Source organism: Strongylocentrotus purpuratus, unplaced genomic scaffold (genome assembly GCF_000002235.5).
Source record: "Strongylocentrotus purpuratus isolate Spur 01 unplaced genomic scaffold, Spur_5.0 spur5_scaffold_4, whole genome shotgun sequence".
NCBI classification, from domain to species: domain Eukaryota; kingdom Metazoa; phylum Echinodermata; class Echinoidea; order Camarodonta; family Strongylocentrotidae; genus Strongylocentrotus; species Strongylocentrotus purpuratus.
Genome location: NW_022145610.1, coordinates 10223161 through 10245622, shown reverse-complemented (window position 1 = coordinate 10245622; position 22462 = coordinate 10223161). Strand labels below are relative to the sequence as shown.

The 22462-nt window shown below is 39.4% G+C and overlaps 2 protein-coding genes across 2 annotated transcripts in view; one reads left to right on the top strand and one right to left on the bottom strand.

Moving 5' to 3' along the window:
• Positions 1–4153: 4153 nt before the first annotated feature.
• On the bottom strand, positions 4154–15388 carry LOC100893817. The gene is made up of 8 exons (XM_030997676.1): positions 15174–15388; positions 13756–14385; positions 12831–12983; positions 10877–11149; positions 8666–8720; positions 8278–8472; positions 6316–6612; positions 4154–5275 (listed from the first exon to the last, which is right to left on the bottom strand). The coding sequence occupies exons 2-8, from the start codon at positions 13986–13988 to the stop codon at positions 4841–4843; spliced, it is 1641 nt and encodes a 546-aa protein (XP_030853536.1). The 5' UTR covers positions 13989–14385; positions 15174–15388; the 3' UTR covers positions 4154–4840.
• A 4123-nt stretch (positions 15389–19511) lies between these two features.
• LOC755644 (pre-mRNA-splicing factor SYF1) overlaps positions 19512–22462 on the top strand; it is a 41435-nt gene continuing 38484 nt past the window's right edge. Inside the window, exon 1 of the mRNA XM_030997091.1 lies at positions 19512–19681. Coding sequence (XP_030852951.1) covers positions 19640–19681 — 42 coding nt within the window. The 5' untranslated portion in view covers positions 19512–19639. The remainder of the gene's footprint in view (positions 19682–22462) is intronic.

The window sequence follows — 22462 nt, the reverse complement described above, 5'->3', positions numbered from 1 at the left end:
CTATATAAGCTACGATTTTATTATAACTATTTTATTGTCCATCGCTCCGACCATAGCTCATTTGCCAAGACACCACGTTGATCAAAACTGGAAAGTTTCCAAATGACATTTGAATTAAAAAAAATTAAAAATATATAAATGCACTAAGAGGCTTCAAGTAATATTACAAATTATCTGTGACTGGCTTAGAACTAGTTTCTGAGGGACCAGTCACCGAAGATCCAAGCATTTACAGGTACCTCGAAAAGAGTGCATGGTACTGTACAGCGCTCAAAATACACGGGGGCGATGGGCGATTCGCCCCGTGAGCTCCATAATCGCCCCCATCGGGTTGTCCACGGGGGCGATTGCAAAATTAAAATCGCCCCCGTGGAATTATAAAATAAAGATTTTCAGCGAATTGAATAATATTGAAAAGGATGCAATTCATAGTTGTACTCGATAATTCTCACTTAACATATTCTCCCTCTCTCTCTCTCTCTCTCTTTCCCTGTCTTGCATAAAAAAATATGAAAATAATATTTTGCCTTGAATAAGAAAAATTGAAAATGTTATCAGTATTAAACAGGGAGAAGGAAAGGGGAGGAAATTAATCAAAACAAACATTGAAGAATCCAATTCAGTGTTCTTTCGTGATGCATAAGAATGAAAGTGCATTAAAAGGTGAAATAATAAATTGAAGTGCGATGATATTCTTTGACGTTGATTGATTGAATAAAAAATAATGGAACAATATGGTCTGAGGGTCAAAGTTTCATCCACCATCGTGTTGTTGAACAGTTGAACACTATTTGCAATTTAATTTTAATGCCGTGACTTGTCGGTTACGAGCAGAAGGTCATATCAGGCTTCTATATTCTATAATACTATCAACAGATATCTGGATAGAGACACTTCGTCACATCAAGCTACGAGAAAGTATATCATCATCTCACAGAATTCTACTCGAACACCGCATCGAAATTCTTTTCACCCTTTTTTTTTCTTCCTCCTCTTTTTTGGTCCCTTTTAGCTCTCCTTTTTTCCTTTTCCTTCCTTCTCTCTCTTTTTTTTAGCGGGGCGGGGGAGGCAGAGACCTTTTGCCCCACCCCCATCCGCAACTTGTTGGCGGGAAAATTGCAACTGCATGATATCCCCCTTTTTTTCTTTACTTCTTCCTCAATTTTCCTTCCCTTTATCTCCTCTTTTCCTTTTTTCTTTCCATTTCCTTCCTTCCTTCTCTCTTATTTTTTTTTATTGGGGGGGGGGGGGAGGCAACAGCCTGGGAGGCAAGGCCCTTTCGCCCCCCCCCCCCATCTCCTTCTTCCCCTTTTCTTTTCTTCTTCCTCTTCTTTCTTTCCCTTTCTCTCCTCTTTCCCTTTCCCTCTTTTCCTTCTCTCTCTCTCTCTCTCTCTCTCTCTCTCTCTCTCTTTTGCGGAAGTGGGGGGGGGGGGGGGGGGCAAGGCCCGCTCACCCCCGCTGGATCCGCGCCTGCATCTACCTTATATCTACTAACGTTAGACCCTAATAATGGATCTAGAAGATTGATTGACCTGGTCTCAGTGACGGGTAAACTTTTTTGTTCTCAATTACTTGGTCTAACCATGAAAACCGTCTAATTTTACTTTAGATTTTCAAACAGTAACAGTTACGACCTAAATTAGGCCTAAGGCCAAGGGCTGTACTCTACATTTTAATAACAAATTAACGTTAACGTTAGACTTAACTTAAACTGTTGTTTCTCTGTGATACAAGCGGGAAAGGAACACTTCTTTTTTCAAAAAGAAAGAAAGAAGAAAATTCCCCCTTTTTTCCTCCTTCTTTTTTCCCAGGGGGGGGGGCGGGCGGGGCGCCCCCCCCCCCCCGTCCCCCTGGATCCGCCACTGATCACGGGGATAAAAGTATAGAGCTATGAAACAAGTAAATTTCTAAGAGGGAGAATGCCGATTTAAATAAATGATAATGATAAAATACCAAGGAATTTAGGAGTTTCATGGGTACCAATCCAATGGAAATTGTATTAAAATAAGAGCCCCCGTTAGCACTAAAAGAGCCCCCGTGAGAAGGTTCACGGGGGCTATTTTTTTTGGAAGAGCCCCCGTGGACAAAAATTTAATTAGAGCCCTGATGGTACATATGATTTCTATCCTTCATCAAGAAGTAAAAAACTAAGAATGCGAACTATAGGCTATAAAAATACATTATATCAGGAATCAAGTACAAATTCACACCTTTGTCCAAAATACACACAGACACGCACACACACACACTCTCACACACACACCTATATATATTATATTGTAAATGGATGTGCGTAAATTGTACGTTTGTATAAATATCACTATTATAATAAAGCTTGAATCTTGAATCTTTAATAAAAATATTTATGAACATATAACTGTACATTCAATCAATGCTTACATTTAAATTGGGTCGAGTTGAAAACTTTCTAAGCCTAATCTATATAATTTGGATTTCACACCGATATAAAAAGGATCTAGAAAGTTTTTTTTTTGCTTTTGTGAAACCTTTAATTTTTCAAACATTACAATTTGGATACCATCATCATGATCATCATTTATTACAGTCAGGATTTTCCCTATTTTAAGGACTTACCGACTTTCGCGCCATGTTGACACTCCCTCCACTTCTTCTTGTCTTGGGCATCCGCCTAGGTTAGACCAAACTTTCATACTGCTTTCTCTCTTCACCATATCTTTTCATTAAATGTTCGCTCTTCATTTCCTTCTTTTTAACTGACGTCCACTTCCAGATCCTACGCTCTTTTAAAGGTAAAGACCAGTTATGGTCAAGCGATTGCATTGTGAAAGAAACGTTGTGGAATCGATCAGAAAAGGTTGATCATCTAGCATCTAGAATCTGCAAGGTTCTGGAATCATCAAATTGATAAGAAATTTGGCCCATTCTTCGTAAAGTTACAAGCACTATACACAGAAAGATGTATATGGGACTACCCTATATCTCTCACAAACCATGAGAGAAACAAATTTACCAAATATATGAATTAGTAGGCGGTTTCCCGGCAAATTTTTTATCATCATGTATTAGTCAAAACATATTCTTTCACATGATTGGTAATGAGAGCTTCCATTTCATTTTTTTAAATTGGGGCGTTTCCAATACTGGTCTTTACCTTTAACATGTTCATCATCTTCCATTCTCAGCACATGACCCATCTATATCTCTATCCGCTCCTCTTTACTACTTCCAAGGCAGCTTCTTGCAGACCCAACCTTTCAATGAGCTCACGTCTTGTGTCCTTTCTATCGGAGAATTTCACACCACACATATTCTATTTCATGGCTTTTCCTGTTCTCCTCAAGATACCCTATTCTATCACTTCACAATTAGCATGTGCTAATTTCCTTAATCAATTATGGATAACTATTAACATTCCCATGGAAACCATTTGATCTTACAAACTCTTTGATAAATAGCACTAGGATATTCAACTGTATAAACCGCAGAATATTCCTAGAAGATTTGATTACAATATTATTGATGATAATTTAATTTAATTTTCAGTTGACTTAACTTCTCCATGCAGGGTTACATTTTATGGCCTACTTTTGAGGAGCGAAGTAGACTTTCGTATTGAAATATCTGATGAATTTTGGAAAATGATTCGACGCGAAATACTGGAATAGTACCGAAAATATATATTCTGCTCATCGTTATGTACTGTGAATAAATCAAAATAATGTTAATAATATTGGATATAAATTTTATATAGCACAAATATCTACCCTGCATAGTACGCAAGGCGCTCCAACTATTATCCCCGGCTCTGCTAGGCAGCCGATTTCAGCGCTCACAGCATTCAAGGAATTCCTTCCTACAGGTCCCCGTTTAACACCAGGGTGGAGAGTGGCAAAGGTATATTTATATCTTGCACAGTCCAACAACTTATTCACTAGACCACAACACCTCTACAAATGTGACCAGCTGAAATCATCCCTTTTGAATTATCAAAATAAGATTTGTGATGTTGCTACGACTACATAATTATTAATAAAGAAGTATTACGTTTGAATTTGAATTTATTAACAACACATCATAATAATGAAAGTACATTATATTATGAACTATCATACAATGCAAAGAATAATACTGATACATGTATACATAACATAAGAGTAATGTTGATTGAACAGTATGGTTTTAAAACGATATTTAGACATAGCTCTGCATACTATTAAATGTCATAAAACATAAACACGTAAATATGTGTATTGCTTAATATTTAGGTGAAGTTGTTAATGGGAACTAGAAGTTAGCACAAGTGCTAGTCGAGCCTAGTTACGTTATGATAACTGACGCCCCCCCATATCCTATACCCCCTTCCTCTTCTGGGCCGATTCAACTCCATCTTTATCAGTGTTTACGTTTGCCTGGTTGAAAGGCATTTTATGCCATACAGATTGATGGAAAAGGAGATCAACTTTATGGCCTTGAGTGCCTCGATCCCACAATCCTACAAGACATTGACCATTGTAACTTAGAAAACCAGCTGTCAGTTTTCGGAAGTCCTATTCGAATACATTTCATTCTAACATTTACAAAGTATATATACATATAACTATATTGTGAATCATTTATATGCCTGCCTTTTTTACTGTATGAAATCCAACTTATGGTTGCAATAAATGAATGATATAATAATAAGACGTTTCCATAAGATATACACAATCACTGTTTCGTGAAACCACTCTTGGGCCACGTTTGATAAAACTTATAGCATCGATAACAAGTTTGCCATTAATGGTAACTTCCATGAAAAACTTGATTATAAATTGGCTGTTGAGTGGTGTACATGGTAGTGACTACAGAGTCACCCTGTTCATGTTGAGAGTGAACGGTATGAAGGCAATGAAGCCGTAAGAGGGGTTGTTTCTCCAGATTCGGTTGTATTTTCCTCTTCATTCCTCGTCACTCCAAATCTTTCCCCAAGGCACTCCGTGACTCCAATGGGTATGAGGAATACAACAACACTGATCCCACAAAGTAACACACTAAAGCTCGTCAGCGCTGTTCGGAGACCAACCAAGGATGCGATCGGAGCAAAGGTCAGATTTACAGCGCCTCCTAAGGAATTTGTGAAGAAGAAGTTGAGCGCGAAAATGGTCGTCTTGCACTCGAGGGGTGTGAGGTCGGAGATGACGGCGAGATTGACGACGTAGAACCAGTCACTGGCGGCGATATAAATGCCGAACAAAGCAACGGCCATCGTAACTGGAGTTAGAGAGATCAGCGGTGACACGACTAACGAGATAACCTGCAGATGAAAACCAAAATACATTATACTGATATAATAATAATAATAATTGTAAATTTATAATGCGCAGTTTCTATATGTATATACTCAACTGCGCATGACATATTGGATATTATTATTACCCCGGCTTTAGCTGTGCTGCCATTATAGCGCTCTAGCATTTCAAGGAATAAATTCCTACCGGGTACCCATTTACTTCACCTGGGTGGAGTGTGGCAAATGTAGATCAATATCTTGCCAAAGGACATTAGTGCGGCGGCGGGACTCGAACCGCGGACCTTGTGATCGACAGTCCGGCGACGTATCCACTCGACCACAACACCTCTATCTGATGATATGCAATTATAATTATCATCAGAAAGAATCATGTCAAAATCGTTGTTCCGCTCATGATCAGTGGCGCAGCGACACTGACAGTTGAAGGGTAGGGAGGGAATCGAGACGGTCAATATTTGTTGCCCTTTCAAACGGTGACAAATAAAACTAAAACGACAGGAAAGGAAAAATAAAGGAAAAGGGATAGCGGAAAGGGAACACTCAAAGAAGACGCTACTTTTCCCTCCTTCCCCCTCCCATTTATCAATGACCTTTACATTTTCATGTAATCCACGTAGAAAGACCGGAGATCCCACCCTCGGCACGACGCCACTTACTTCCTCACTGTAATGACCCATGTTAGGCTATAGTACCCATTCATGCCACAGTAAGCAGTGGGAAATTGCCTCTACAGAAGACGGCCGCACCTGAACTTGAAGTTGTCATAACAATGTTCAGAATGAGCTCCTTTTTTGGAGGTTATTTTAACCAGCGCATGGACCTACTACGTGTTTGAACTCAAGTTTGCAGTCCAAGTCATTTTCGTACACAATTAATGTAAGACCTTGCGCTAGACCATCGCATCCTGCGGGGCTGTGTCTGTGGCTAGAATTTCGCCTGGACGTGTATATGCCTAAAAGTCTTCCTATTAAATAGCGTAGTTTAAATAACGTCTAATGCACGTGCACATGCAGAGCCTAGCTTCGGTACATCATCATTCTTACCATCAGAACAAGGCTGAGCCATAGCCGTCCGCGTATACCGGAAGTTCTTCGCAGGATATCACAAAGGAGCCCGCCAAAGATACTGCCCGGAAAGGACGACACCAGTGTGACCCAGCCCAGAAAAGCCACATTGAAGTCAGGAAAATACTCAGTCATATAGAGAGTGATGTTGTACGACCCAACGTTTAAAGCGGCTATACGTGACGTGTTGGCGAGGATCAAGGGCATCATGACAGACCACACAATCTGCCTCAGACCAGCGCGTTGCTGCTTCCAAGAGGGCCGGAATGTTCTTGACTGGAAGAAATTGATTATGAAAAATAGAATTTCACAATAATTAATGGTATTACAAGCTTTGCTTTTCATTTCGTTAGTCCGATGAGAGCATTAGAATCTACCACGAAAAATATCACCAATATAATCGTGAAGACTTTCGAAAATTCTACCTAAGGCAATTTAATGAGCCCTGTCAATCACCTTTAGAATATGCGAACATTAGAATGACCTCTTATGTAATCCGAATATGATTTCTAGGGGATATACAAGAGAGTATTAAAATTGTCCTTGTCTTTATTTCCCGAAGTTCCTTACGATCGTGTTCATTGGCCCGAATTCACAAAGGAGGTTTGTCGACAAACCGAGGTTTATGTACGTCATATGACGCGTTTTTACGCGTTTTTTTTTACAAACCTGGTTTGTAAAAACGCGTCGAAGGTGGGCAATACGAAGGTGGGCAATAGTGGGTGGGTTTTTTTCAGCTTGGGGTCTGCCTTCTGCACTAAGGGTAATACTAATTTTTGTATAATAATTGTGTTAATGTAATCTCTTTGGATTATCAAAAGCACGAAGTTAGTCCCTGTGACATTTAGAAAGTAACTTGAATAATTTATGATTATTACATTAACTATCTAAGGTCCTCTTTTGATAAGAAAGGTAATTTTATCTAGTCTTTGGTACACACACCTTAAAAGGTGTTCTTTTTGACATATTTACATGACATAAATGGTATCCCTAAAAACTGATCAACATTTTATAGGAAATGTTAGATTTCAAGTTGATTTTCAATAACAATGAACAGAATTTGAATCTTTCTCCCCCCCCCCCCCCCCCCGGGGGGGGGGGGGGAACTAAGATTCGGTTTGGACGAGGTTGACGCTCAAGCCTCGAAACCCCTACTCATTTTCTTTTTTTTGGGGGGGGGGTTCTCGAAGTAAAGCCCATTTTCACAATTTTCGAAAAAAACGGACCAATATTTAGGGATCTTTTTGTAAAAATGGAACCCACTAGAGCGGCACACCCCCGTATGTTTTAATATGTGAGTACCCCTCACACCTCTTCTTTCTGCTATAGAAGTAACCTTTAATTTATATCAATGCATAATTATATCAACACAGGTGGAGGAGTAGTTTCAAAGGAAATTCAAATATTTGTAAACACCCGGATAATCTTACTTCTGATAATCTCTCGGACTGACTTTTCGAAATATGATTTTCATAAAGTACAACAAAAAAGTAACTCTAAGGGTCTTCATAGGTGACCCCTACCCTTCAAACTGTTTATAATTATTGTTTGTATTAGTGCTACGACAATTCTCTGTAAATTAATGACCTCCCTCCTACGATCTAGTATTTGTTTATCTTAACTATAAACTTAAATATTAAAGAAATGGGTACGAAAAGTGTATGTACGGGGATGTTGCCGATTTTTGTCATTCCCTAAGTTTTCATCCAGTTGAAGAAATGCATTTTTTTATTTAGTGTGATCTTAATATCCAAATTAACCCGTATGATTATTTCTTTTCTCCTCTTTTATGCATTATATTTTGTATAATATGATTCTGTTTTATTTCATCCCGTTTAAAAATTGTATCGTTAAGTAATTGTAAATGCTGCATGTATGGTGGAAGTTCCACTTTTGTGGACAAGAATAAATCAATCATCAATTTTTTCTTAGTTTACCTACCTGCCCTCGACAGTGAAATACTTTTGGATTCGCCATGAAACAGGAACCTATGGCGACAACAACCCCCATGGCACCACATATGTAGTAGCACCATCTCCAACCGATACCGTCACTCACAAAGACGAAAAAGTAAGCGATGCCGTACCCTGCAATACATCCGTAGTGTGCTACCCCAAAGACAAGAGTGTGTACTTTCTGATAGGGACGAAAGATGGAGAGAATTATTATTACTATTAATGCTTAAGCCAGTGCCATTAGTTAAGGGGTGTAGATCCAAACACCTACAGCTTCTTCAATACTAAATCATATCATATATGATGTACTCGACACAGGAGCCATACTTAACCTCACCAACGCACCACCACATACACTGTCTCATAGTACTTACCGAAGGAAAAACGCTGGCAAGATAGGCATAGGCCACGGGCATGTGGGGGCATGAGCTGCAAGAAAACATGATAGGACAGTAACATTTTTAGTTTAAAAGCTTCAGTCTCAAGTAAACTGATTCTGGAACTTCATCTGCAAAGCTGATGAAAAGAAAGGCGTCGCGTATTTTCGCGATCTCTCAAGACTTAAACCAATTACACACGAGGTGTCCTTTCGACAACACCATTAACTGCCTGCTCTATAACCACGGCCCTGTTTCAAAAACTTCTTATCAATAAGAAATACTAAAAATGGTATGACAAATAATCTGTCAGCCAATCACATGCAATGATTTAAGTGGCTTTTAACAGTTGTTACTTGTTACTGATAACAAGTTTTATATGAAACTGTGCTCTAAAATCAATGAACAAAATCAGCCCATACGCCAGGGCGGCCTTTTACGAAGACGTCGAAGGTACAAGTTTGCCGATATCCAATTGAAACGCGTGTATTAAATTTTAACTCGCGTTTCAATTGGATGTCAGCAAACTTGAATAGTTATAACGCCTTGTACTTCAATGTTATATTTGCACTTTCGTTGGTGCAATACTCTTACACAATGCATCTAAACAGCAGCATTCAATGACGCACTCTTACGTCAGACACCTGACGCTTCGTGTGCAACGGATTAAATGAACAGGGGCCCGTTTCACAAAGCCTTTTTTCAATGACAAATGACAAAATACAGTGACAAGTCTGCTGATAACCAATCGGAAGCAAGAATATCAGTAGCTTAACAACAACTGTCATTTGTCACTGATGACAAGTTTTGTGAAACGCCCCCCCCCCCCCTGTTCTAAATTGTCAGAATGTCTCACACGATAATGGTTTCGACTGCGCCGTTGGGGGGGGGGGGGCTAAAAGATGTTATCATTTTTTTTGGTCTTAACATATGGTTACAAATAATACTATATTGCTGCTCGCTATTTAAAAAAAAGCGTGCAGAAAAATGATATTTGATCTAATAACCCATTGGAATAAAATAATTCGACACACAAATGCATACTTAGTACAGTGGGAGTCACGTGATGACATAAAAATGTTTCAGTTATGCGGTAGGGTTTACATCTACCACTAGTATCTAGTATATCGTTTCTAACGAAGTAAAATACCATGTGGATTTGTTTCGCTTAATGCTTGATTACACTTTGTATATTTAATCCCCATTTATGCTCATTCAACCATTATTTCAGCCTTCTTTTTGGCAGAATATACTTAAACCTATAGCCTATTCCCTCTTTCTTTACTCACAAGGCCGTTGTTCGTTACGTAACGAAAGCGGTTTTTTTTTTCTTCTTTTAAAACTGCATTGTTACTGATTGTGCATGCATGCCATTAACACGATCATATCGACTTTTAAAACATTCCACTGATTAAGTGTAATGTCTACATGCACCCTCATGTATATTGCATAAATAGGTTGCGTTCGGACTACAATCTAGGACTACGTACGTTGCATGTAAAACGTCATTGCCATGTTCCCACATTCCAAAGATGATGGTATAATTAGGCATTTGGAATTGCCTTGGGTTCATTTCGCGATTGTATTTGACATCGTGTCATTATAATACTTGTGTCAGCATTAATGTGTATATTCAAAACATAATTATCGTTCAGTGATGGCATCAAATAGATGTATGCTAAGAATGGAAGGTGTGTGTGGGGAGGGGGAGTGGGGGGATGGAGATAGTGTGATGGCCCAGTAGTCGATCACATAGGATGGGATGATAGGCTCGATAGAGTTTATAAACAACGGAGCTTGAGAAAAAATAAGAAAAAATCTGAAGACGTGAATAAAAACTGGATAGGATGGTGAGTACACATTGGGGTTGGGGGGGGGGGTATACCTACTTGTTTAGGAGCATCTTGGAACTTGGGAAGATGGATGGTAAATTCAGAAGAGGAAAACTAAGAATTGATAGTTGACAGGTCATATAAAACATCACGAAGAAGATGGCTACGGATAGAGAGGGACAGAGAGGGCGCTGTGTTTACCTGTCCTTAGCAAAACACCTTAAGGGAGAGTGTTTGGGGAGGGGAGGGGAGGGGAGGAGAGTGGGGAAGGAGGAAGCAAAATGCAAGTCCAGTGTATGTGGTCCTTTCGTTTGTTTGCCTGAACACTGCCAGTTCATATTCCGAGTAAGTTAAATGAATAAAGATGCATACTTACAATACTCCAAAGAGGAACCTTAGAAGGGCGATGGCCCAGTAGTCGTTCACATAGGCTGTTATAAAAGTACAGAGTGTCCACAGTATGGTAAACAACCCTATCACAAAGGGTGGCCTCAAAGATAACCGCTGGATCAAGCCTACGAGGGGAATACTCGTAACACCTTGGACGATCAGATAAATTGGACCGGCCAGTATTTCAAAGAGTATGCCTTGTCCAGTGTACTGTATCCCACATACGTCTGGTAGGAATAGTGTGCTGTTCTCAGCACACCTTATGCAAAATTGAGAGAAAGAAAAAAGTGAACGAGACGAAAGCAAAAACATGAATTTTTATCAGACTACAAGTCAAAATAGTTATTTGAAGAGACACGGTAACAAAACTTATCGAATATTGATGATGGAATAATAACCACACCTTTTTCGTTTGAATAACACTAGTCTAAGAGAAGAGAATGGGGTCCTGAATAGAGTATTCGTGAATGATAATGAAGAAGATGGTAATGCATTATTGCCATGACATTTTTATTGTTCGTATTATCGAAACGCAATCTCGTTCTTAGTTCAGGCAAAATTTCATAAAGTTTCATTTTCTTCGTTATGGATGACGGAAGACATTTTTTGCCAAACAGGGGTTGTACATAAACATATTTCTCATAATTATATTTAGGGTACATGTATGATTGAGAATTTCCTTGAGGAAAAATATAAGATTTCGGACTCTTTTTAGTACAGAGCAAAGTATAAGAGGGGAGCTTGCAAGATAATAATAATAATATTCGGCTTTCATAAATAGCGCCCAGATACGTCACAAAGTTGCCAATTAGTGTGTTAGATTACTTGCACTTTAAAACATTCATAACTATCCTATTGTTTCTAAAATCTGCGCTCATTTTTACTCTAATTTTTCAACTTCTATTTAAACCAATTAAATGTCAGGGTGGACCAGCAAAGCACAGACGCACACAGTTTCCAAGCCAGGATTACGATTCGACTATCACGACATGACTGAGAACCAGACTAGGCGTAAATAATCAAATCTGATTGAACGCGATAAATATAACCAACAACACAACAATTCAGGGTGGACTTCCCCTACAGAAATGTATTTCAAACAGAATCGGATATCCAAGATAGGCCAAAGCTTGACGCCTTGTAAGCCCATAAAATTAAGGGCGCGTTCATGCTTGATTTTGACGGCCAGAATCAGGCATCTGTTACGCGTTTAGTTTAAAACACGCTTGCGTTCATGCTCACTTTTGTAGAATCACCGAAAAACGGCGATCACGATCGCCGATCGTAAACTTACAAAAAGATGCGTTTACAATTTGTAAACGCGTTTAAATAGGGTCAACGCACTGACCTCTAGTGGGTCTACGTAGCATGCGCACACAGGTTTGCGAATCCAGCTGAAGGCCACCCAAGGAGAATTGCCTGGAGAAGTGAGCATGAACAGTGCACCGTGGAACTGCGATTACGATATGAGCGTTTACGATGAGCGTTACAAAACGCTCATTCTGCCTTCAAAATCAAGCATGAACGCGCCCTTAGTTACTACAAGCATTATAAAGGGGTTCTAGGTGATGCAGAATAGCAGGTATCCCTAAGCGAATAATCTCAACAAGATGTAAAGCTGTTGGAACCATAAAAGTGAAGTTTTGGTTCCTACTGTCTGAAAATGGGAAGAGAGGGAAGTACGGCGGTAAGAGAGGGCCGAGAGAATGGCATGCATAATAATGTCGACAATGAGAGGGATAGAAAGATACTATCGGAGAGAGCGAGAGAGAGAGAGAGAGAGAGAGAGCGAGAGAGAGAGAGAGAGAGAGAGAGAGAGAGGGAGAGATCGAAAGGAAAATGATTCCAGGAAGAGACACGATTTTTACATTTTTCGTGCACCTTATTAAAACCCGAAATATTATACAGGCAAGTATTGAAACGTAAATTGAACATCTTACCTTCCGATTTCGGAGCACAATCCATCTAGATCTCCCGTCATGTTGTGATCATGAAGATAGTCACGTGCCAATGTTTCGTTGATCACCTGACATTGTGTTTCTCCAAACTCCAACTCGTTGGCCATTCCGAATATCGTTACGATTAGAAGATACCTGGTATGAAAAGTTGCGTAGCAATGAATAGTACGTAGAAATTCAGATGTATTTTCTAGTTTTAATGATGATTTTAGATTTACATTTAAGGTCTTGCTTATATTGTTTGGTGAAATAAAGCTTTAACACCTATATATAACGGCACAGATTGATAGAGATGGGCGGGAAGGGGGCATACCCGTACACAGTACATGTGGTCAAAGGCTTAAGGCCATAATCATACTCAAAGTGTGCACATATTCGTAAAAATGGATATTGACTGCTTTGAGGGACACGGTTAAAGCTATTTCTAAAGGCGAGCTCGAAATTGTACTGTGCCCCGAGGAGCAATAGTTTTAACCGTGTCTCGAAAAATGAGTAGTCAATACTTTTATTTATATACCGCATCCTCTGTGTCAATTCACAAAGAGCGATATTTTAACAAAATATGCCTTTCAAAATGTATTCATTTGTGGGAAAGCATTGGACGTGTTTCATTTTGAGTTTCCACAGTTAACTTCAAGCGAAACCAATGCGTCCCTGCACTGTGGACACGCAAGTAGAAGTGTACCCGGTCAATATTTTCACTATACTACCCAGCAGTCAGTAGCGAATTTCATGCCTGTAGTTCCGACCAACCAGAGGCCTACAATGTTCATATGCAATATATAATAGTTATGGTACGCATTATGGCCCGATGAGCTAATTTATGGCTCATGCATTTCTCTTACAAACCGAAAAAGCAATAATAAAGGTTCAATCCCCCGGAACATTAACTGGATACGCCACTTACTGCTGAGTGAAGTTCAAAACGTTGAGGAATGTGACGATAGCTAGGGCGTAGATTCTCCATCCTAAACTAATCGATTGCTCATCAAACTCGTAGACCCTAATTTGCTCAGCAGGCTCCCCCTCTTCCTCTTCCCTCTCTTCTGCTTCCCTCTCTAGTTCTTCTTCTAAAAATGCTCTAACGAACGGCGATTCCTGAGAGTACTCCAGCCATAGAAAGTCAGTTTCGTCGCCCATGGCGTCAAATTGAGACCCTCAATCAGCCGATGTGCCCATGTGAGGAAAACGTGGTAGGTATATCGACCTGAGTCGTATAAACATGGATTTATTCCTTTAAAAAAATAGTGTTTCTTTCTCGATCGGAGAAATGAAGAGCAGTCAAACGGTAAAACGGGATATCATGGCAACTACTGGCACAAAAGCGTAAGAGAGTGATTTTGGGATTTGTCTGTCTGCCTCGATCATTTTCAAACTCCTAAAAGCACCTCAGCTTCTAATCCCACCGCTGCCACCAGTTTGAAACTATAATGTGTATCGAAGCCACTAATCCACTGATCCTATTATTATATCATATTGTCTGCCTATTCTCTATTGACTCTATCTGCGAAGGATACAACTCCGCAGTTCTCAAAACCTTGAGGAAATCAAGAAGAAGAAGAAGAAAAAGAAGGTATCATTCAAAAGCCTCATTAAAACTCGACTATTTCTCTGCAAGATCTGATGCAATGACAATAATAAGTTTGTTTGCCTACGGAATATTCGAAGACTAAATCAACAGCTTCAATGTTGTTTATCCTGGGGCCCGGCCTGCAATTCTTATTACCCCAGCGATTGCCGCGGTTACACGTTTGCACCCGTGTGGAGAGTGGCAAACGTGAATTACTGTCTCTCGATTCACTTGAAGTAGTGCCGGGCTCGGATTCGAACCCGTAACCTGCCTAGCTTGGACTGTGAGTTAGGTGAATGAACCACAACACCACTAGTTGTACCACTGCAACTGTTTATGATCGGAGAATAGTACCAACATTAATTTATTTCGTTATTGAAATTGACAGGATAACTTAACCGTTCCTAACGATCAACCAAGCAGGCTCGCTTATAATAATGAGTATAGTCCGTAGGCCTCGTCCGTGCACTCAATAAAAACACATCACTTATTAGTAGCTTCTTTGCACTGCATGATATTTATCTTCTGCATTCTCAAAACATTCATATTCATTATGTTATTGGCCTACGGGTTGGCCTACTCTCGTGTACCTCGAAGATACATGCATGCATACACACTTGCTCAGCGTTTTGATGATCTTCAATTAGCTTCCAGGGTAGAAAATATATAAATTACACTGTAAATTGTGTCTATGCGATACTTAACATCAGCTGATTCGGGTCGGTCGGGTAATCGTAAAATCATGTTCTTCTTACCAATTGTTCTCGTTCTGTTTGTCTCCCTCCGATTTGATATTTAAGCAAATCACAGTTTATTCCTCACTCCTAGTCCTAGCATCGCAACCAATTAGCACCAAATTTAATTCCTCGGCGTTATATACGCTACTGCATTGATCATGCAGAATAATATTCTCGCAGAAGTAAATTAGTTGCAAGAGTTCATGTTGTTAGTTGTAATGTTTGTCCTACTTTAGCTAGGGCATTCACGAACACCTCAATTTGAACCACATACAGAATATATCCTATCTTCTCTTGAACGAATACGCTCAACGGCACTGTGTGGGTGCTGATGTTTCTGCATGAAGGCCTCACGTATATAACACTCTCCCTTTTATTCCCTTTTTCAAACTCATCGTTTTCTCCTGGCCTTTATGTTGTACATGCATGAGTGAATGTAAATACCTGCTGCTACTCAGCGAAGGGGATTATTATCTCCAAGGCTTGTTTGTTTACATTGTATTATAGGACATTAAGTTGTTAATCGAGGGGAGTGTGTACTCTGAAATCGAGTGATCACCGACGTCACTCCCAAGAAAGTGAAAATAGAGTGAAAATTCACTCTTGTCTTTTTATAGAGTAGATGACCCCTAGGTCCCTCCCCTACCCTCCCCCGCCCTCCCCCGATTAAAAAAAAAATAAGATTGGCAAATATGAATCGTTTTTATCCTTATCTCCGGGCCTTATCCTTGGCGCCGACAAAAAAAGAAATTTGAGGAAGACCTTTTTTTATCGGATAATTCTCACTTGATTTTTTTTTTTTTTTTTTTTTTTTTGGGGGGGGGGGGGGAATTTCGTCATTACTTATCCCGGTACAGACAGCACTTGCCAGATAATATACTTACTGTATAAGATGGTTGACATTTTTATTACCTCTTATTTTTCAGTATTGGAGGAGTCACGGTATAGTGGTTATCGCTTGGCTCTCAATCAAAGGGTTTAGGATTCGAATTCCATCTGTATTTTTCCTTTTCATTAACATTATAAATGATAGCGATTCAATGATCGCAGACAGATAAAGAAACTCCATTACATATTTATAATTAAGGAGCATAAAATGTATTTTTATTCATTTATTTAAATGTATATAGGCCTATAAGGATTTTCATTTCATAATCAAGATAGACAGTGTTACAAATAAATCATATAATTGAACAGACATTATCACATAGCATACATGGCCCATAGCAATTAGATTTGCCGAAGCAGGGCATAACACACTGGCGTACTGGTGGGGGCGCCAGCCACCCCCCCCCCCCAAAATAAAGTTGAACCATGGCTTATGTTCAATTCCATATACAAGTGATGTATAAATGTTCGTGATATCACATTATTTTTAACAAAATGCGCGTTTCTCCATTTCTGTTGCAAACTGACACATTCCCAAATGGCCAGAAAAATATGTGTTTTTATAGTCACTAAGGGGCCATGGCCACTAACAATAACACTAGTAAAAAAAATCCTTTCCAAAAGCAACGGTGACAAGCACTGCCGGGCGTTCCATACTTACATCATGTAACACTGCACATGTACCGTTAAGGGGCCCAGTGGGGAAATTGAATTCAGACAAGATCAAGAGTAGTGAACGGTACAACGAATCGTCTTCTTTCTCTAATAATGTAATGAAACTGCAAAGCTTCCACGCTTCGGGGGGGGGGGGGGGGGGGGGGGAACTGAATTCAAACTAGGATTAAGAGTCGAGAACGGTACAACGAATCGTCTTCCTTCTTTAATAATTTAATGAAGAATCAAAGTTTCCGCGCTTTGCGCGGGAGTGGGTAGACTGAGAAATAACTTAGTTCCTGGCCCCGGGTTTATAGAGTTAAATGTATACACATTTGGACATTGGCATTAACATAATGTGTCGGTAATTGGTTGCTCGTTTTGTCGGTAATCGTTGGCCTCTACACCCTCCCCACGGACAAAGATCTAGCGACGCCCCTGATAACGACACAGTTTATAAACTCAAGAAAAATTTTGCAAGTACTACTGATGAAGTACCGGACCACCGTCTTTGTGCATTGTGCGGCATCAAAGCATATACAACGTCTCAAGACGTGACAGATCACTTTTTTCTAACTTCTAACCAATCAGAAGGCCTCGTTTTTTTTCCAGGAAGTGCCGGTGAACATTAATGCGCCAAATGTGGTTCTCAAATTGCAAAAGATCCCCACTCTTGGAAGGGGTACGTAGGAGACAGCAATTTACGTTATATTACTCCAGGAAGTGCCTGAAAATGCGTATAATTTGGTTCTCAAAATGCAAATGCTTCTTACTCTGGGAGGGGCCCAGACCCACACCCGCTTGGTCGCTCCGCTCCCTCGTCGCTAAAGCCTCGTTCTGTCGCTGCATCGTTTTACATATATTTAACCCCATGCCATTTTGTGCCCCCCCCCCCCGGTAAGAAATTCCTGGATCCGCCACTGCCGCCCATACCCCTTGAGCTTCGGGGGCTCCGCCCCTTGACCCCCGCCGAGGCTTTGCTCCTAGACCCCACTTTGCGAAACGTTCAGCGGGGCCTGCATGTTAATTAAGGTGGGGTGCTGCGGATTTTTTTTGTCAACCCCCCCCCCCCCCCCTCCAAAAAAAAGAAGTTTTTGCTCATTACGCCACTGGCATAACATATAAACATAAATATAAACAGATGCACAGGTATGAATGATACATATTACAATATTAGGGCCTATATTATATTATATGACTTCCTCGATACATTTCACTTATTCATCATTCACAATGCTTGCCATTTAATTTATACATCCATGATGTTTTGAACTGACTCGATTCTCTGTTTGTATAATGAATCTTAATTGTAATGAATATAAATATGTAACCAATAAACTTAAAATTCAAATTTCAAGAGTATTTCAAATGTACATCCATGAACAATTGAAAATGTGCATCAACAGAATCAGGGGCGTACGCAGGGGGGGGGTTTGGGGGTTCAAACCCCCCCCCCTTTGGTATTTTAATGTATGTAAACCCCCCTAAAAAACCTAAAACCCCCCCCCCCCCTTTGGTTTTTTTAAATTTTTTTTATTACCCACTGAGCGACTTTTCGGCTGGCTGAGTCGTTGCGATTTTTTTTGGCCTCCAAAAAAAAAAAAAAAAGTGTCCGCTTACCCCCCCCCCCCCCCCCCCCCCCCCCCCCCCCCACTGAGCGACTTTTCGGCTGGCTGAGTCGTTGCGATTTTTTTTTGACCTCCAAAAAAAAAAAAAGTGTCCGCTTACACCCCCCCCCCCCCCCCCCTGAGCGACTTTTCGGCCGGCGCGATTTTCAAATTTTCGGGAGCAAAATATTTTAAACCCCCCCCCCCCCCCTTGAAAAAATCCTGCGTACGCCCCTGAACAGAATAATGATTAATTGACTGTTAAGGTGTTGTTCTTGCGAAATACGTCGTTTGTGTTTATGTAGAAGGAAAAGAAAATAAAACAAATAACTTATATCAGAGGCATATCAGTTTGGAAAACGGGAATTCATGCATGCGTCTCCTGGCAGCGCTGCGTTCATTATAAGTGAAATAAATCTCTGATACATATTATGGTTAAAATACTTTATTTTGTTTTGTACCCAACTAAGACCCTTTTTTAAACCGTCCTCTTTTCTCCATTCTTTATAATTAAACAGATGTTTTTTTTTATTTTCCCCGGCATTGCTCTGACTTAAATAGAGGTAAGGTTGTCAGGTAGCTAGACTATTAACAGTTTTGAGTTATATCTTTGTTTTCGTTCATCTCTGTCAATTTCATCCTTTTAAGAAGTTAGATTTTTATTGAAAGATTTTTATTCCACCAGGCTTTATATTTTATTATTACATAACAATTTCAACCAGGCAATATCCTACATAAACACAGTGTGCAAAAAAAAAATTAAGAAGAGATCAATTTGTTCATGTATGTCGGGTACCCCACTGGAAATAAGCTCTCGAACTTTCGTGGGTTATCCTGTTCAAGCTGATTTAATTTAGATATGTTATTCTTTCATATTGTTGTATGTTGGAGGCCTGGCTAATAAAATTAATCAATCAATTAAATCGGTGATGATCAGCTCTCACAATAACCTTTTCCCTTACTTTTTGTTTTCTTTCTGAAAGTGATCGAGCCAAGGTTTTGTACCAGCAAGGCTGGTGATGGGAAAGAGGGACATGGGGGCAAATTGCATTAATTGGAATTGTATGCTCTTTTATCTACGAAGATCTCAGGTTTGTGGGACACCCCTCCAAGAATCTATACACCCTGAGAAGTTGTTCAAAAAAATGCCAACAAAATTTGCAATCAAAAAGATTTAAATATGACTGAAAATTGGAATGTCTCCCTCAACGCTCAATATCTGCAAGGTAATAACTCACGTTGGGGCAACGATATATCGCTCATTTATCTTTTGAATCTGTCTATAAAATTGTGGAATATATATAATATATATATAGTCTGACTTCAGGAGGAAGTATGCCGATATCAGGACCTGAGCACTCGAGAGATTTGATATTTGTGAGTATTCTTTTCTTCTATGTTTGTTTGTTTGATGTAGATCTAGACCTTTCGGTCGAGCCCTCCGGATGAGTTTCTCATCGGCTTTGCTATGAATATAGCCGTGAGTTGCGGGGACCATCAGCTCGAATGACCGCTCGACGCTTACCGGCGCGGTGTTCTGGTAATGAGAAAAAGCAAAAGCCTATTTTTATTTACTTTTGTTTGTAACTAAACGTCATTCAAACTGTTGATATTGAGCTAAAATATGATCTCATCTTGCATAGTATATGTTAACTAAGTAAGACTGCTCTTGTTTAGGAATATTATAAATTCTTAACTCCAGGTCACCGGCGTGAATTTGTTGAAATTGAAATGAAGCTGTTGTCGTTGACTGTTTAGTGTTGATGTTGACAACTGACAAGTGACAAACTTCACAAAGACAATAACAGTTGAAACGGCTCTTGTGTGACCTTGTCTTGGTTTCATGCCATTCAACAAATACGACAAAGATGCATATTTTGGTGATTTTTTGTTGTTTCTTATTATTTAGACCCTAGACTAGATCTACTTTTGTTTTTTTAGTTTGTGTAATTGTTTGATTAAATCTATGAGTATGACTGATTATGTGTATGTGTAGGGTCAATCATGTTATAATATAAGTTATATTAACTATAAGTACCAGTAATATAGTTCACTTGAAAATGACAAAAATTTTCTTGTCATTATTGTGTGGTACTAGTGTACTTTCGTATCCATTTTTGACCCGTAACTCCGGCGTGGAGAAAGCCTAATAAAACACACCAAAAATCAACGAGATCTAAATCTTCATCAATAGTTCAAATAAAGGTCATGATTTAAAACTTGTTATGTTTCTTACCTGTTTCATGTCAATTTTCTTGTCTCTTTTGGAGTAATTTTCCTAAAAACCAAGTCATTATAATATACACTTTCTTACAGGTTTCACGGCAAACCGCCGCACAATTACAATACCATTGCAGGCAGACCCGCGTGCGTGAAGTTACAGTCGATAAGTTCACGCACGCTCCCACTAGGGCTGCGACGTGTAGTTGAATGCTCGAGTACCCGCACTGTTGCCAACAACTCGGGTACGATTTCTCGTACTCAAATATTCGGCCGCAAAAAAAAAAAAAAATCCCAGTCACCTGGCACTGTCAAGGCCGACGCTTAACCGTGCCAGGGAGAGCGGTGGCCGCTGGCATGGTGCCGTCGGTAAAAATGTTTCCAATTCAAGCACTGTCAAACTCACCACTCAGAAACTGGGACCAAATGTCCGGATTTCTGTTTGGACTTGGAGGAAAATGGATTATTCTGCCATCTTTGGTTTTTAAAACAGCATTGTTGACTGTCGTTATTATTATTAAATCGGCGCCTTCAACTGCAACTCGAAGTAAAATTGCATGCGTTTTTGGCGACGGACCTGGGATAGTACTCCAGCGGTATGGTGATGGCAAAAAAAAAATCAAAAATTAAAAAAAAAATCCAAAAAAAATCAAAAAAAAAAAAAATCAAAAAAATTATAAAAAAACATGGCGTCCGAATATTCAAGTATTTGCTTGTAAGCCTGGGAGTGTACTCGGGTACCTCATTGCACTGTTGTCGTGCACAGCCTTAGCTTCCACGCCCGCACCCCTTCGTCGGTACGGTATGTAATTGCAATGTAATTGTGCAGCGGTTTGCCGTGAAACCTGTGAGAAAAATATTTTAATGTCTTTTTTTAGGAAAATTACTCCAAAAAAGATAAGAAAATTGACACAAAAGTGGTAAGAAATATAATGACTGTATCTCATGACCATTATTTGAACAATTGATGATGACTAAGTTGATTTTTGGAATGACTAAAACTTTTGTCTTTTTATTATTATTATTTATTAGGCCAATCTTAAAAGCACAATACAATGACATTTTGACAGATCATGCAATACATAAACAATACAAGAGGAAAAGGAAGGGAGCAACGTGTGGGCCAGGGCTCACAAAAGTGAAATTCAACGCTATTACCTGGAGGCATGTGAGCCCTCACAGGTTGCTCCCAAATCATCTTAGATGTAAACATAACATTGACATACACACAAACAATATTGCACATTGTTTTACAAAAAAATACATCTTAACTCCCCCTAACTTACTCCCCCCCCCCTCCCTCCAAAAACTAAAACTAAAACTACACATTTATTACATATCGCATATTCCTACAAGTAAGGATATCGTTTAGCCTATTTAGGAGTACAGAGGAAATTAAAATCATGATACAAGCAGCATTATACTAGGTATCACAGAAGAGCTGCGTTGAGTGGGGACACACAGAGCTGAACCACGCAAATTCTCTCTTTGTGAAGGAAGATTTTCATATCATGGAAAAAATAAATATTATAAAATTATATGTCTCTCGAAAGCTCAGGATTCTGTCTTTCATGTCATGTCATTTTCATCAAAATCCATTAATTACTTACGACACAGTTGCTTGAGATTTACCCTCTAATTCGTACGGTCTCACTTCGTTTGTCGCCATTTTTTTTTGACGGCCGATTTGTATCCCTAGTTTTAGCTCAGTTCGCTTGAACGCCATTCGTCTTTGAGTTTTAAAAATCCACTGGTTGGAAAGAGCACATCTTAAGCTTTATTTTCATATAAAAACTGATGGGGGTATGTTTCAAAAAGATCGTGAAAAATCAGAGTGAAAAGTTTGAAACAATTTTTCTATATCAGAAAAACATACTTTTAATTCAATTTTGATACGAGAAGAAAGAGAATTTACTGGAGAATACGATCATGTAAATA